Source organism: Dromaius novaehollandiae, chromosome 3, assembly GCF_036370855.1.
Source record: "Dromaius novaehollandiae isolate bDroNov1 chromosome 3, bDroNov1.hap1, whole genome shotgun sequence".
In the NCBI taxonomy this organism is placed as follows: domain Eukaryota; kingdom Metazoa; phylum Chordata; class Aves; order Casuariiformes; family Dromaiidae; genus Dromaius; species Dromaius novaehollandiae.
The window spans coordinates 121327031-121340983 of NC_088100.1; the positions used below are offsets into that span (position 1 = coordinate 121327031).

General features: G+C 39.0%; 2 protein-coding genes across 13 annotated transcripts in view; one reads left to right on the forward strand and one right to left on the reverse strand.

Moving 5' to 3' along the window:
- SLX4IP (SLX4 interacting protein) overlaps window positions 1–1595 on the reverse strand; it is an 82386-nt gene extending 80791 nt beyond the window's left edge. For 6 of the 12 annotated variants that reach the window (XM_064509992.1, XM_026094624.2, XM_064509991.1 and 3 more), the window contains exon 1: window positions 675–767. The gene's annotated coding sequence lies outside the window, so the exon portion shown is untranslated. Of the gene's footprint in view, window positions 1–231; window positions 446–674; window positions 768–1437 lie in introns of those variants that run through there. The other 6 variants (XM_026094617.2, XM_026094618.2, XM_026094626.2 and 3 more) reach the window with 4 other exon arrangements.
- A 2781-nt stretch (window positions 1596–4376) lies between these two features.
- On the forward strand, window positions 4377–9407 carry MKKS (MKKS centrosomal shuttling protein). The gene is made up of 4 exons (XM_026094610.2): window positions 4377–5574; window positions 6124–6299; window positions 7002–7112; window positions 7626–9407. The coding sequence occupies exons 1-4, from the start codon at window positions 4584–4586 to the stop codon at window positions 8064–8066; spliced, it is 1719 nt and encodes a 572-aa protein (XP_025950395.2). The 5' UTR covers window positions 4377–4583; the 3' UTR covers window positions 8067–9407.
- Window positions 9408–13953: the final 4546 nt, after the last annotated feature.

A 13953-nucleotide genomic window follows, 5' to 3' on the forward strand; every position in this document is an offset into this window, starting at 1 on the left:
AGGGCAATAAATATGATCATTTTTCCCCTTCCAGGAAATAAGATCATGCAATAAACACATTAATACGATAAAAGATAAGTGACTCCAAGAGGAGAGGGAGAAAAAAAGAGCAAATAAAGAAAAGGGGCAGAATAGAACAAGAGTGGAGGCAAGAGTATTTCTGAGAAGAGGCCAGGTAACTGGCAATGAAGGGTTTGGGGGGGGGGGCAGGTACTGGTCAGGGTACACTACCTGCAGGAAGGCTCAGACAGGTGAATGAGTACGTAATGCAGAGTGACTGCGTTGGGAGTTAGGCAGTAAAATAAGATCAGGTGGGTTTTTTTTCTTTTTTTACGCCCGATGGCTGATGATTTAGAGGAATATTTTGAGAACGGCAGAAGTAGATGTGGCGACCATGCCGGCAGGGAAAAAGAGGCAGCAGCAGCATGAGCGGCCAGGCCGGGGGGCGGGGCGCGTAGCGGGGGTACCAGCCCGAGGCGGTGCCTGAGGCAAACGCGGAGGCAGCCGGGCACCGTCCCCGCCACCACAGTCATCCCTACGGCATTCGGACATCACCTAGCCCGTTTACTTCGAGAGAAAAGCGAGGCTGAAGCCCACGGGCGGCCGCTCGCTACAAGTAGCCTCCCAGGCGATGGGACAAGCCGGCACCGGCTGGGCGCCCGCTCCATACTCACATCAGACCTCCTCCCCGCGACGCACGCGCCACCAACGCTTCCAACGGCTCCTCTGCCCTCAACCAAGATGGCTGCCAGGCACAAGCTTCTACTCCCCTATCCAAAATGGCCGCCGGCTGTAGCCGCTACCGACCCGACTTTGCCCAAACTCAAAATGGCTGGTAGGGCAGTTGCTTGTAGGTAGCCGAGGTTTTTTCAAAACCTAAGGCCCTTCGCTGCCACGTGACCCTGGCCCGGCCAATGGCGGGTGAGAGGGACGGTACGGCGCCTGCGTCACCGTTAGCCTCAACTACGCTGACGTAAAGCGCAAGGATTCGTCTCTGCGGCTCGCGGGGGGGCTTGCAGCCGTTGGAGTTTAAACGCGTCGGTGGCCGCGCGGCCCGTCAGCGGCCGTTGGCGCGGGCTCGGCCCGCACAGGCGTCGGGCGGCTGCGCCCTTGCTGAGGCCGCTGGGTGCCCTCCGCGCCCGCGAGGGGCTGCCACCGGAGCCGAGGTGAGCGCCGGGAGGGCTCCGGGGGCCGGGCGGGGGAGCGCCCTCCCCGCCCGCAGCCCCTCGCCCTGAGGAGAGGGGCGAAGCCTGCGGTGCGCGGCCCGCCGGGACGGGCCCGTCCCTTCGCCCCGGGCTCCGCCGTTAGCCCCGAGCCGCCCTTTGCCCGGGGCCGCCGTCGCCCTGCCCAGCGTCCGTGGCGCCAGGCCGCTCCGGCACGGGTGGGCTCCGCTCCGGGCTGCGGCTCGCCCGCTGCCGCCCTGCTGGGTGCACGTACCGCAGAGGCGTGTGTTTGCTGAGTCCGGCCTGTTCTGTGCGTGAAGCGGTGTAAAGCGGTGCAGTGTCTGTAGCGGGGTGGAGACTGACCTGGCGGCCTCCTCTTGAAGAGGTGAACAGATTCAAACTGGTTAAAAACATCCGCTCTGCGGCTTGTACCCTTGTAACTGTTAAAGGAAGTAGTTATTTTGAAACAAAATCTGAGTACGCACCCTCCCCCACGGTAATAGTATGTACTTCTTAAGGAAAATGTGTGGAAAGTAGGATCTTGTGTATTTCTGCTTTTTAGATGAGGATGAATTTATTGCTTTTGGACAGATACTGTAGTAACTCATAAAAAGTAAGGATAAAGAAATAAGATAATTGGGCATGACTGCCCCTCAAATATATCAATTAACACTTCAAGATAGAATTTTTTTTAAAAGCGTTTTTTTTTTTGAAGCTCACAAAGTAAGGCTTTATTTTGTCATTTTATGTTTTAATCACTCGCTGCACAGTAATTAACAATATTAACATTCAGGTTTATCTGTTCTGTGCTATTATAATAGAGGATCAAAGGATTTTTAGGATATATTTAAAATAATAAATTATTTTTATCTAGGTAGATGCCAGTCTGCAATGGGTCTTAAAACCTTCTGGAAGGACTACAAAGTTCTGATTGTTATGGGAACTAGCCTTGGGCTGGTGCACTGGGGGTGGTTTCACATCAAGTCCAGTCCTATTTTCCAAGTGAAGACAGAGGAGGATTTTGTTCCAGAACCTGGGATTGTGGCATACGTGTTGCAAAATGAACATAAAAATAAAGAAAAGTAGCAGTAGTGCTGTGTTTTACGGGTAAGTTTCCTGATTAGTTGTATATCTGTCTTTGAGGCAGTAGATGAGTCAGTTAAATCAGAATTTTCTGACAGATGCAGTCTTGCTACTCTGATCTTAGTCTTCGAGACATGTATTCTTTTTTGAAACTTATTTAACCTGGTAGTTGTATAGACCCAAAAATACATCATCCATCTTCTCAAAAATTACTGCTAAATCCTGTGTGATGAGATCAATTAAGTTATGTTATTATATGTCTCAAAGTTGTTTAAGAACATACAAAACCTAACAACAAGACAATAGTCAGGCTCTTGTAACTGACTTGAACCTGAAAGGGCAGTGTTGCAGACCAAAAGGGCCCAGAAATAACTGTGGCTTCACATAGGAATATAGTCTGTGTTGTTATGGTAGTGATAGCCATTACTACTTCAGAAAAGGCAAGACTGTTACATGTTAGAGAGGCTTAAATACTGTAGTGACTACACATAAATGTATTAATAGAAATAAGTAGTTTTGTTTAAGTATCTTCAGTATAAAGTTGAAGGCTTTTTTTGTTTTTGAGAACAGTTACAAGTGACCTTCAATTATAAGCACCAGTATGTGCTGCAAACTCTTGGCTCTGTTGAAGGTTGCGTTACAACTACCATGTGGATTCAAATAGGTTTAGGATTAATTTCATAGAATTATTTCTTTCTGCAACTTAGCTCTTCTCATGGTTTTTTTTCCCCTCATTTAACTATAAAATTCTTAAGCACCAGCAGTTGTCCCTTAAGTTTTCTGTTCGGCTTATTTCATATTTATATTTAACCATTAAGTGTTAAAGATATTCAGGATCTCTTTGAACATACCAATTAAGTGATGTTTTACATACATATCCAGGATATTATGTGCGTAACATAAACCATCAAAGACATTTACTGTTGTACAGTAACATTTTTCTATACCATTGCAAGCAGTGGTCAGAATGAAATTTTACAAAGTCCCAGTAGGCAATCTACTCATGCTGCACTTCATGCCTTAAAAAGTGCTAGAATGGCATTATTGTCATCATCAGTATCATCATACTACAAGTCCACTTTGGTGTTTGACTAAAATAATTAAAATGTTAGTGTTGTATTTGTTTCTTAGTGTTTCCAATATGCAAGTTGTCAGTGTTGTTAGATTGGTGGACATTATTTTTTAAAAAGGTTGTCTTTCCAAATTCACCCTGAAATGCTTTATCTTAGAGCTGTTACAGGAATGTAATGACACTTTAGCTGACACTATAACAAAGCAGCTGGTATTTTTTTTTTTTTTTAAGCAATTGCCTTAACATGTTCAAACCCTTGACAGTCATGGAACAGGATCTCAGTAGTGAAAACTACTGAATACCAAAAGGACAGATGTTTACAGCATAGTTAAAGATAGTACTTTTTAATTTAAAATATGTCATTAAATTCTGAAGTCTTTAAAAGAGAGCTGAAAAAATTTATGTGCTAGGTGTTTTCAAGTAAGAAACCCTTCTTTCAGAGGCAGAAAGTTTTTAAACTTGTTTGAACGTTAAGAGCTTTTGTTTCTAAAGTTGTTCCCTGGGAAGCAGTGCTGAGTATTTCAGTTCTTTTGTTCTACAGTATAAAGAGCTTAACAACACTATAACCTTACCTTTTCATACAATTCACTGCAGTTTATAGTGGCCTGCTGTTTACAGACCTATAGGTAAGACAGTATACAAACTGAAGGTCAGAATTAAACATGTTAATTGACAGAAATGCATAATTTGTGTACCAGCTGCTTGTATTTATATATAGTATTAGTAGCTTTTCTCAATTAAATAGCATTGCAGTTTGCTATTTGTTAGTGCATATGTGAGTTTTTCGTGGAAAATAGAATAACAGTTCATGCTATACAATGTTGTTGTAAGATTGCACTAATATCTTCATGTTATGTTTATTTTAGGTGTAATTAGTTCTGAAGCTTTTCATCTGTGAATGCTGCGAAAAGACAAGATGAAAACTAGCTGGAGTAGGAAGAACCTTCTGCTTGTGGCTGGACTGTCACTTATAGGTGTCCATGTTGGTAGTATGCTTGTAAACGTAGTTGCAAAAAAATCTGTTCAATCGCATTCGGAAACTAAAAAAGGTCGTCGTGAATGAAATAGCTTTCTGCTGCCATTACATGTTTGTCTCACGATAGTATTTAAACCAGATTTTAAAAGATTTGTGGTGAACAGCTAAATGAATGTTGTTGTACTGTAAAGAATAAAAATGTACCATTTTAAAAGTGCTGTGAATTTGAGAATCAAGTGAAAATGAAATCTGGTGTTTCACTGGCCAGAATTAAAATCTTATTTTCAAAATGTCACGTGTTGAAGCTAAAAAGCCTTCATTATGTATTACTGAACCTTTAACTAAAGATGTAGTTCATCAGTCACTGTCTGTGCTAAGTGGTGCATTGAAATCTTGCTACGGCCCTGCTGGTAGGCTTAAACAGCTCCACAATGGTATGGGAGGCTATGTTTGTACAACTTCACAATCTTCAGCTGTACTCCGTTGTCTTCCTGTCAGTCATCCTATATTAAAGGTTTTGACAGCCTCTGTACAGAATCATATATCGCGCTTCAGTGACTGTGGCTTATTTACTGCCATTCTTTGCTGTAGCTTGATTGAAAACTTTAAAAGCATAAACTTCTTGTCTTGTACTGTTATTAAAATAAGCAAACATCTTCTGAACTTATGTACTGACTACCTCAGATCTGAGGCCTGTGGTTGTCGAGTATCTGTGGATTTTAGCAATCTTGACACTCTTTTTTGTTTGGTGCGTAGCGTATTAACAAGCAAACCTGCTTGCATGCTTAGTAAAACAGAAGTCGATCATCTCACCATGCTGATTGTAAAGGCTTTTTTGCTCACTGTTCCATGTCATGTTGAAACTAATGCTGTTTTAGGAAAGTGTATAATAGTGCCTGTGAAAGGTAGAAGAGTTGTGGATTCTACGGTTTTTCCTGGACTACTGCTAGAAACACCAGAAAATCAATTGGCAAAACCACTATCTGTCAAAAGAACTTCTTCAAACGTTATCAAGATAGCACTTTTTTGTGTGTCTATGTCAGGAGACCTTTTCAACCCAGAAGAAGGAAGTATAACAGTTCATCACAGAATTTCTCTAGAAATGTCAGAACTGGATCAGTTACTTAATGTAGGAAAGCAGCTGGTTAATGATGAGATTGGCCTTGTAGTGTGCCAGAAAGTTATCCATCCATCCTTGAAACAGTATCTGAAAGAGAATCATGTTGTTGCTGTAGACAGAGCTGGACTGTCTGTGATGGAGCCCCTGAGTCAAATGACAGGTAAGAAGTGAGTTTTAGAGTTTTTTCTTAATGTTTGTCTCATAATAAAAACCTACAAAATATGTAGTGAGTGAAATAGGTTAGTGTGGTTGCAGGGTAAGGATTCTTATTTCTGTTTTTATCCTACCTTAGCTGCAGAATAAGAGTTGCCATTCTCTTATAGTTTGAAAACTTTTTTTTTTTTTTTTAAGGTGATCAGTTTTGTGCTGACTAGCTATAATGATGACATAAGTGCACGAGTACTGCTTGCTGCTCAAGGAATGATAGAAATGGATGGCAGATGTAGATTATTTTTAAACTCCGTCTAATCAAAACAATGAAATTACTTCTTTTATCATCAATTATCACTAAATTTTACACTTATAAAACATTGTGTTAGTTTTTGCTAAAGATTTCCTCTGTAGATTGAAGTGTTCTGCGAACATACCTGGAAGAACACTTATTTAAAAATCTAAGAGAAAGAAATAAGTTCATGCTTTGTGAAATGCAACAGACAATGAGTCTGATGAAAGTAATACATGCTGTTCTCTGCTTTTCTTAACTGAACAGGTTCAAAGCCGATAGCTTCCATATATTCTTTCTCTCCCAGTTGTTATGGCAGTTTGAAGGATGTGTGCACTGAGAGTTTTGCTTCAAAATGTTTTGTGCATCTAATTCCTAATGACACAGTTGTCTGCAACTTGATGCTCTGTAACAGAAATGAAACCACATGGGATGAATTGAAGGTAGGCAAATTTTCCTGAAGTATTTCATTGAAAAAAACATACTTTCAGTGGAAAAAAAAGAGTGAGAGTAATGAACAGTATAAATAAAGTGAGCTTAGAAAAGAGGTTTTCAGTACCTTAATGGAGCTTAATGAGATTTTAAGTACATAACTTCAGAAAAGAATTCAGAAACTACCTCTTTCTGGAATTACAAGAACCTTGAAGTGCTCTTGTTCATGTAATGCCTCTATTTTAATCATGGAAGTCATTTAGAGGCAGAAGATTTTTTCCACCTGTTTTTGAGGCCAGTGCTGGAGAAATATTTTCATTCTCATTACTTGATCTATGAGAGGATGAGGAAAAAATTGCCTAGCGGAAGGTCAGTGGCAACACCTGCAACTGTAGTCAAGCATAACTCTGTATTGAATAGTTGCTCTAAAAGTGATATTGTTACTGTTTGCATTTTCTGAACAATTCCCTTTTGCGAAAACAAATCAGATACAGCTATTTCACTTATGCTTTTCAACTCAAGGCGTGGACAAATAAACAGAATTTCTCATTAAATAAGCATGTTTTGGAAATCCCTCAGCAGGTCTATGTTTGCACTTAATTCAACTTTACAAAGTATATCCCAGAAATTACTCAAAATTTTGTTTCAATAGTGTTTTTTAAAAGAGGGAGGCCTATTATGGTATGTGTAATGACAAATTCATATGGTTTCAGCGTGCCTATGAAACTGCAGAGCATGTGCTACAGTTAACACTCAAGGAACCCTTGGCACTGTTAGGAGGTGGCTGTACAGAAACTCACTTGGCTTCCTACATAAGACACAAGGTATGTAAGGCCTTGTGAGATTATTTAAAGCTGCTTAACGTACTCAGGAAACAAGAACTTAGTTTATATAGAATTACTGTTGCAGTTAAAACACTTGTCTTCAGTATATTAAATTAATATATGTTGCACTTTTATTCTCTAACAACTATTTTGAAATACTCAGTTCTAATGACTTCTGTTTCAGGATTTCTCTCATGTTAATTTTACTGTATTCGTACTCCTTAATGTCGCTTTAGGTATCCATTAATTATAGGAAGTGTTCATTTTTTTCATGTGTTTAACTTACAAAAATTCTACTCATTTTTATTTTTTTGTGCTGATCATGCAGAACTCAACTCTGACTTGTCTGGAAATCTTGACTATTGGGAAAATCCATCACATTAACAATTTTTTTTAGTTGACTGATGTGAATCGTCTGTTTAAAAATTGCAACAGTACTATATATGTTTGATGACATTATTTCTGTAAAAGAGTTTTCTAATTTTCTGTTGATTTTTCTGTTTTGTTTTTTAGAGTTATAATCTGTCGACTAGCAGTTTTAAAGCTATAGATTGTTCTCAGACGCAATACCAATTGGTTGCCGATGCCTTTTGCCGCTCACTGGAGTCTGTAGCTTGCTCTCTGAACCATGATGATGGAGACATTTTTACAGACATGGTTTATGGACACTGTTGGCTTGTTCCATCAGGTTTTTCTTCTGTCTCTAGCTGGTCAGATTTAGTTTTAAAATGTGGCTGCGGGATTAACAATAACACTCAGAATCTCAATTGGAGGGTTTTGCAAAGCCAGTTTAGCTCTCCTGTTCTACAGAGCTGCCCTAAAGAGCCTTCAGTAAAAGCTACTGACTTTCTGACACTGGACTGTTTTGCTGCAAAATGTAGTGGCTTACAAGTAGCTGTGGAGACAGCCAGTCTGATTTTAGATCTTTCATGCATAATTGAAGATCAAAATTAGTTCTGTTCTTATGTGAATTGTATTGCACAGCAAGCTACTTACTTGAAAGCAGAGTAATATATAACATGTTACGATACACTTAGTAATCAGAGTATGGACAACAGACAAATTTTAAATCAAACACTGCTGGCCATTAATTAACTTTCTGATTCTTAATCTACTGTGCTTTCTGGCCTTTTCAAATATTTTTTTGTTAGAAACTGCTACATGATTAGCCAAGTATACACCGAATCATAGTAACATGTGACTTAGAGTATTCAAAGTAGTGTATTCAGACTAGTGAATGACACTTCAAAAGTTATGAATTTTTTTGCATGCTTGCAGGAGATGTGAATGTGCTCTTTCAATATATTTAGTGCTGAATTTAAGGTGACCCACTTGATGTTCTTCATGTATTATGCAAGTGTTGAATGTCTGTTAGCTCTGGTCTCTTCTGAGAAATGTGGAAAATTTTACTGAGTTGATGAGAAAATGAGCTGATGAGAAAATGTGTATGTTGTAGATTAGACTTTATGTAGCCTCAACAAAAGCTTTATGCACTCAGATGGACTATTGTATTGCAGCAAGATATTTATCATTGGTAGTTTTAATTTTGTCAGTAAAAACTGAGTGAAGGCTTTCCTTAGCAAATACCTTGAGCCATCTTATTTTCAAATTTTGTTTTGAAGATCTTCTCACCATATACATTTCCTGTTTCTAAATTACTGCAAGATTTTCAAATCATATAAGTAACGTATTTAGCAAGGTACTAAAATTAAACCTCAAGATCTTAAGGTAGCAGGTAGTGGAAGACTTGAAAAGAAATGGCAGACTGAGTGGGAGGGGGGGAGACTTTTGTACAGTGGAACTTTATTGTATTCTGTGGAACACAGAACAGTTTGTAAATAACGATGTCCTTATCATCTTAAGCAACGGTGCAAGTAAGAATGTTCCACTTACCATTCAGTTAACTCCTTGACTGCACATAACTTCTTTTCTTTTAATGAAGTAAGGCTTTAAGCTGCTACAGCTTGTTTTGGTCTTTAAATAGAGCTGTAAACTGAGTGATTGAAACTTACCTTTTTTCATTTCAGCTTGCATGCAAGATCAAAAGGGATGTTACAGTTTCTTGCTTAAATTCATTTTCTTTACCTCTTTTCTTCTCTCTCTTTGTTTTCACGCACCAAGGATCAAGTTGTTGATGACATGGCTTTCCCCAAAGTAACTGAGTTACTTGCAGACTAGTCTGCTTATTTGTTTCCTGGTCTCCTAAGCTTTTAATATATGTACTGAATTTCAATAGTGAAATTGTTTTGTATAACTCAATTTTGAAATATGTAATTAAAAATAGAATTTTTCAGATCTTTTTACACAGTCCTTTTCATTTTTAGGAGTATAAAATCTCATCACTGTAAAAAATGTGAAGCTATTTAGATTGCTGTATCTCTTTAACTGAAGTGATTGTTTTAGTGCTATAAGACATCAATTGGGAATTTGAAAAAGTATTACAAGTGTTAAGATGAAGACTGTTTAAAGTTACTTAATGAAAAGAATGTTTTCATCTGTTGATCCTCCCATATACCATGAAGCATGAAAACATCAAGAATAATGGAGCTAAATGATGGTGTGTATTTTAAAACACAGAAGAATCTTGTTGATACTTCAGCTAATGATGAATCTCTAACACAGAGTACCAAATTAGAGTATTTTACTTTCCATAATAGCAGCTTGTCATGCAGTGCAAAAACGTTGAGTTTAGTAAGGATGGCTGTTAAATGAAAATTAAAGCAATATTTAAGTAGAAGTAGTTGCTAGTATCCACTTTTCTTGGTATCTACAGATCAGTTCACAGCCACTCTAAAACAGCTGAGTTGCCTCTGATTCCATTCTTGTTTTTCTTCCCCTCAGTTTTAAAAAAATCAGAATAGTTAGAATATTGTGAAAGCATCTGGAAAACTTAGCAAAATGTATCATGCTATTGTCTAAAGTATTTTAATAATAGCAAAAGAAAGTGTAAACTTTCTGAGGTAGAGCAAATCTTTGGTTAGATTTAGTTTTTGGTGAGTAGGTAAAAATTCATGTAGACCTGAACCAAACAAAGATTGTCATGTGTAAATATGCTTTTAATAACAAATTCCCAATGTGACTGAAAAGAAGGATGAAGGATGAAGCTAGCAACCTATCTTAGGAGCAGTTTTGTTCAGTTCCCAGTTGTGCTACAGTGTTCTTATAACTTTTACTGGGTAACTTAGGTATCCAACTTCAGTATTTTTCTGAAATGCAAGTAAACAGAACTTTGATTCTGAATTGAAGAGCAGCATGAAAATATCCACTCCCATGTTTCATGATAAAATGTACTTAGATGCAAAAAGGGCAATTTCTTCCCTGTGTTTTGGGATTTAGAAAATGAAATATTCCAATTTCTAAGTCCTTTGAGAAGCCGCTATGGTTTTATTCTCTCATTCTCCTTGAAATTTAAAGTCTGTTCTGCAGGAGAAGTTAGCATTACATGGTTATTACTAAAAGACTAGTGTTTTCTGATCATGACCTCAGCCATGCGGGTTGCCTTCCACAGTTTGCTCAGGGTTATTAATTTTAAAGCATAGAGATTTGTGGGTGAGGAGTTCTGAATAAGATCCAGATGTTAAAATGAAAAATTATTTGTTACATGGGAATAGAGAAATAGATAATTCGAAACAAACTCGAATCCTTACTAAAAGAACATAGGCATTTCACTAAAGGAACTTTGCCCAGGATTTATATAGGCTCCTTGAAAACTAATCTGCTAGGAAAAACTCCCCTGTGCTCCCTAAGTATTGAACCAGGAGACTTCTCTCCCCCCCCCCCCACCCCCCGACTCCAGGAGCACCATGTTACTGTAGGTAACAGTAGCCTAGTTCATTGCCTTACATGTTCAGTGCACATCCAGAGAAATGTGAATTTGTAGCCCTATGCAGGAATGGTTCAACTTGAAATACAAGTGTTGTCAGACACCTCAAATTCTTACTGCACCATGCATGTCTTCTGAGTGTGCGCTCTGCATGTGTTTCACACCAGATCCTCATATCATATTAACTGATGCAGATCCTCGAAGATAGCGTAGAAATGGATTTACGAGTTCAGGAAACCTAACCTTTTTATCAGTAGAATGATATTGATTTTTTCAGAAGTGTTTGGGCATTTCGAAGTTAACCAAGTATTACAGCTTTTGATCTCTCTAAGGGAAGAGAGAATTTATTGTTGCCAAAGCTTATAAGAAAAATACTGCTTGAATTATCACAAGTGCAGCAGAGCATCTGCAAAACAGAATTCACCTTACCCCAAAACTAAACTTCTGAGTTTTACTTGTGCCCTTAGTTTGCTGTGCTGAACAGCAAAATATAGTATTTGTCACATTTTCAGCAGCACCACGTGAAGTGACTCATAAGTACTATACTCTTCAATCTCAGAAAAATCAGTATCTGTATATGAGTCAGTCAGTGTCATAGGAAGAGCTAAACTGGATTTGCCTTTACTACTGTTCTGAGACCAAGATGCAGAAATAGTTTGTTTTTGTTGCAAAAGAGACTGCTTCTAGCAGGCTTATAAACTGTGCAGATGGGCTTTGTGAGAATTCAGTAGCTAACCACATTACAATATATTTCTTTATTTCTAGAACCTGAGTATCTTTAACCAGAGCTAATACAAGTTATTTATTTTATAGTACTAGTTAACTTTATGGCCGGTAGCACTCCAGTCTTAACTTCACAGTTACGGAATATCATAACATACATGTCGCGGATGAGTCTGGATTTTCCTGATTGACTACTAGTGTCTTTGTCAGAACAGAAAATAACAACATTAGATTTCTTCAAGTACACACTAAATACTAGCTTCTTACTATTATAACACTATTGTATGTTGTCCACTAAGCATTTGCTTGGCAGCATACCGCAACACAACAGCTATTTCTTATCTGTAGCTTTCTTACTTTATATAATATAATAAAGCCTTTTGCAAATAGAGAAGCTAGACAGCCCCTTCTGCCTCTTTAAAAGCCATCCTTAGTTACTCCAGTCTGTTACACCTGGTGAGTACTGGGTAAAGAAAATAAGAGGTCAGGGGAAAAACTAGTTTTGCAGTTTGTAGCGATGACTCAGCTGGACTCTGAGTCATTATTGCTTCAGTATGAGACTAAGAGGATTCTCTGCTAATAAACAGTATACTCAAGAGTTACAACTTAGTGATTTTAAGGGAGTAGTAGGGACTACTGCAATTTCGTTACTTGAAAGACTGTGAGTTTGAGAGTCAGAAGTGAGAGTATCGTTATTCCCAGATTTATTACTCCTTGTTAATGTGTATTAGTGGGTACCAAGCTTTAACTAGTAACAGGGTTACTAGTAGGGCTAGGAATAGGGAACAGGGAGAGGTTTGAGAACCTAAAGTCTCCAAAGTCTCAATATTTATGGGACTTGGCATATTCCAGGGAATTCCAGACCCTCAAGATGAGTGGAAGTTACTTAAGCTGATACACTGTGTAGCTACGGAGTTGGGAAGGGACTAGAGTTAGGGATAGGACATGTACAACACAGATGTTGCTTTCCTGGGTAATCTGCAAATACCAAAGAGAAAGCGTAACTGGTCTTACGTGACTGGTTCTGTCTGTGGGTGTGTTTCTCCACTGCTATATGGAATGGTCTATGGTATGGATAGTGCTAGGCATAGAAAAATAAGGCACTATAAGTCTGAATATCAGTGGTGTCTTACAGGTTTGAGAGAGAGGGTGGGATTTGATTGGATTAGGAGTGCACTTTTGAGGGTAAATCTTCCAATGTAGTATATTCTGTTTTGTATTGTGGAACAGTGTCTGATCAGATGAACTGGTTTTTTTTTGGATGACACTAAACTGACAGATACATGCTAGGCACTTGTCTGATAAGCTCCAGGTGTTAATGGGCCCTTGGTCCACAGGACCAAGCTAGAGCTAGTCAGAAAAGCATCATGTCGCTACAGGGTCCTCAGCCCCAACAGTTTCATTGCGCAAAATCTGCACCTAAATGTCCTCCTTATTTGCTGATACAGATGTTGACAGAGGCTGCTAGAGCCAAATGCTAAGGAAATACCCCCTCGTTTCCAAATCTTGCTCGTCACTAACACTCTATAGTCTGTTGGGTATGCTTTCCTTTGTCTATAAGGAAGACAGTGACTTGAACTAGGGTGGTATTCAGATGCTGAAGAGCAGAAATACAGCAGATGATAGAAAAGGTAATTAGTAAAGCAAAACAGTTGAAGATGTGGGCAGAATATGATAGATAGCAGAAGAAAAATGCATCTGACAAGGGCAAAGCTGGTAGGAGAAATTCACTGCAGACTTTGGCATAACCTCTTGGGTTACAGAAATACCTCAGAGGAAGTAGTTTTGTGAGTGCTCTTTTTGTTTGATGTTGAAGAACATGGAAAAATTGCTGATTTTAAAGGAACTTGAGGAAAAAAGTTGAGCTACTGAAGAACACTACGTGTTAGCAAAGCCTAAGACCTGGAAGAGGTGCTGGAAAAAGAGATTGTTCTGTTTCTGTAGTGAGCACTTCAGGAGACATACATGCTGCTCCTGGAGATCCACTAGCTAAAAGGAACAACCTGTGACAAAACAGAAAGGGGTAAATAAAAACCTAAATTTATTGGTCGTGCCCTGTTAAGAATGTAAAGTATGGTTCCTGATGAGGGATATCTAGGGCAGCTGTAATAGAGCACTGTTCCTATTTGAGAGCCAGATCATTTAATGCTGTTGCTGTTATCTGAAGATGTCTGTGCTAAGTAAGTGAGGAGGATAGCTGTTAGATTGATCCTGAAGTTGAAAAAAGACTTCACTGAAGTAGAAACTGATATACCAGCCTGCTAGTGTTTGAGATGTTAGAAAGCACTTTTTCCT

Excerpts from the sequence above, each read along its gene's own strand:
- MKKS (XM_026094610.2), top strand. The coding sequence starts at position 4,584 with ATGTCACGTGTTGAAGCTAAAAAGCCTTCATTATGTATTACTGAACCT. Across the intron at positions 5,575-6,123 it reads GCCCCTGAGTCAAATGACAG|GTTCAAAGCCGATAGCTTCC; the intron begins GTAAGAAGTGAG and ends TTAACTGAACAG. Across the intron at positions 6,300-7,001 it reads CCACATGGGATGAATTGAAG|CGTGCCTATGAAACTGCAGA; the intron begins GTAGGCAAATTT and ends ATATGGTTTCAG.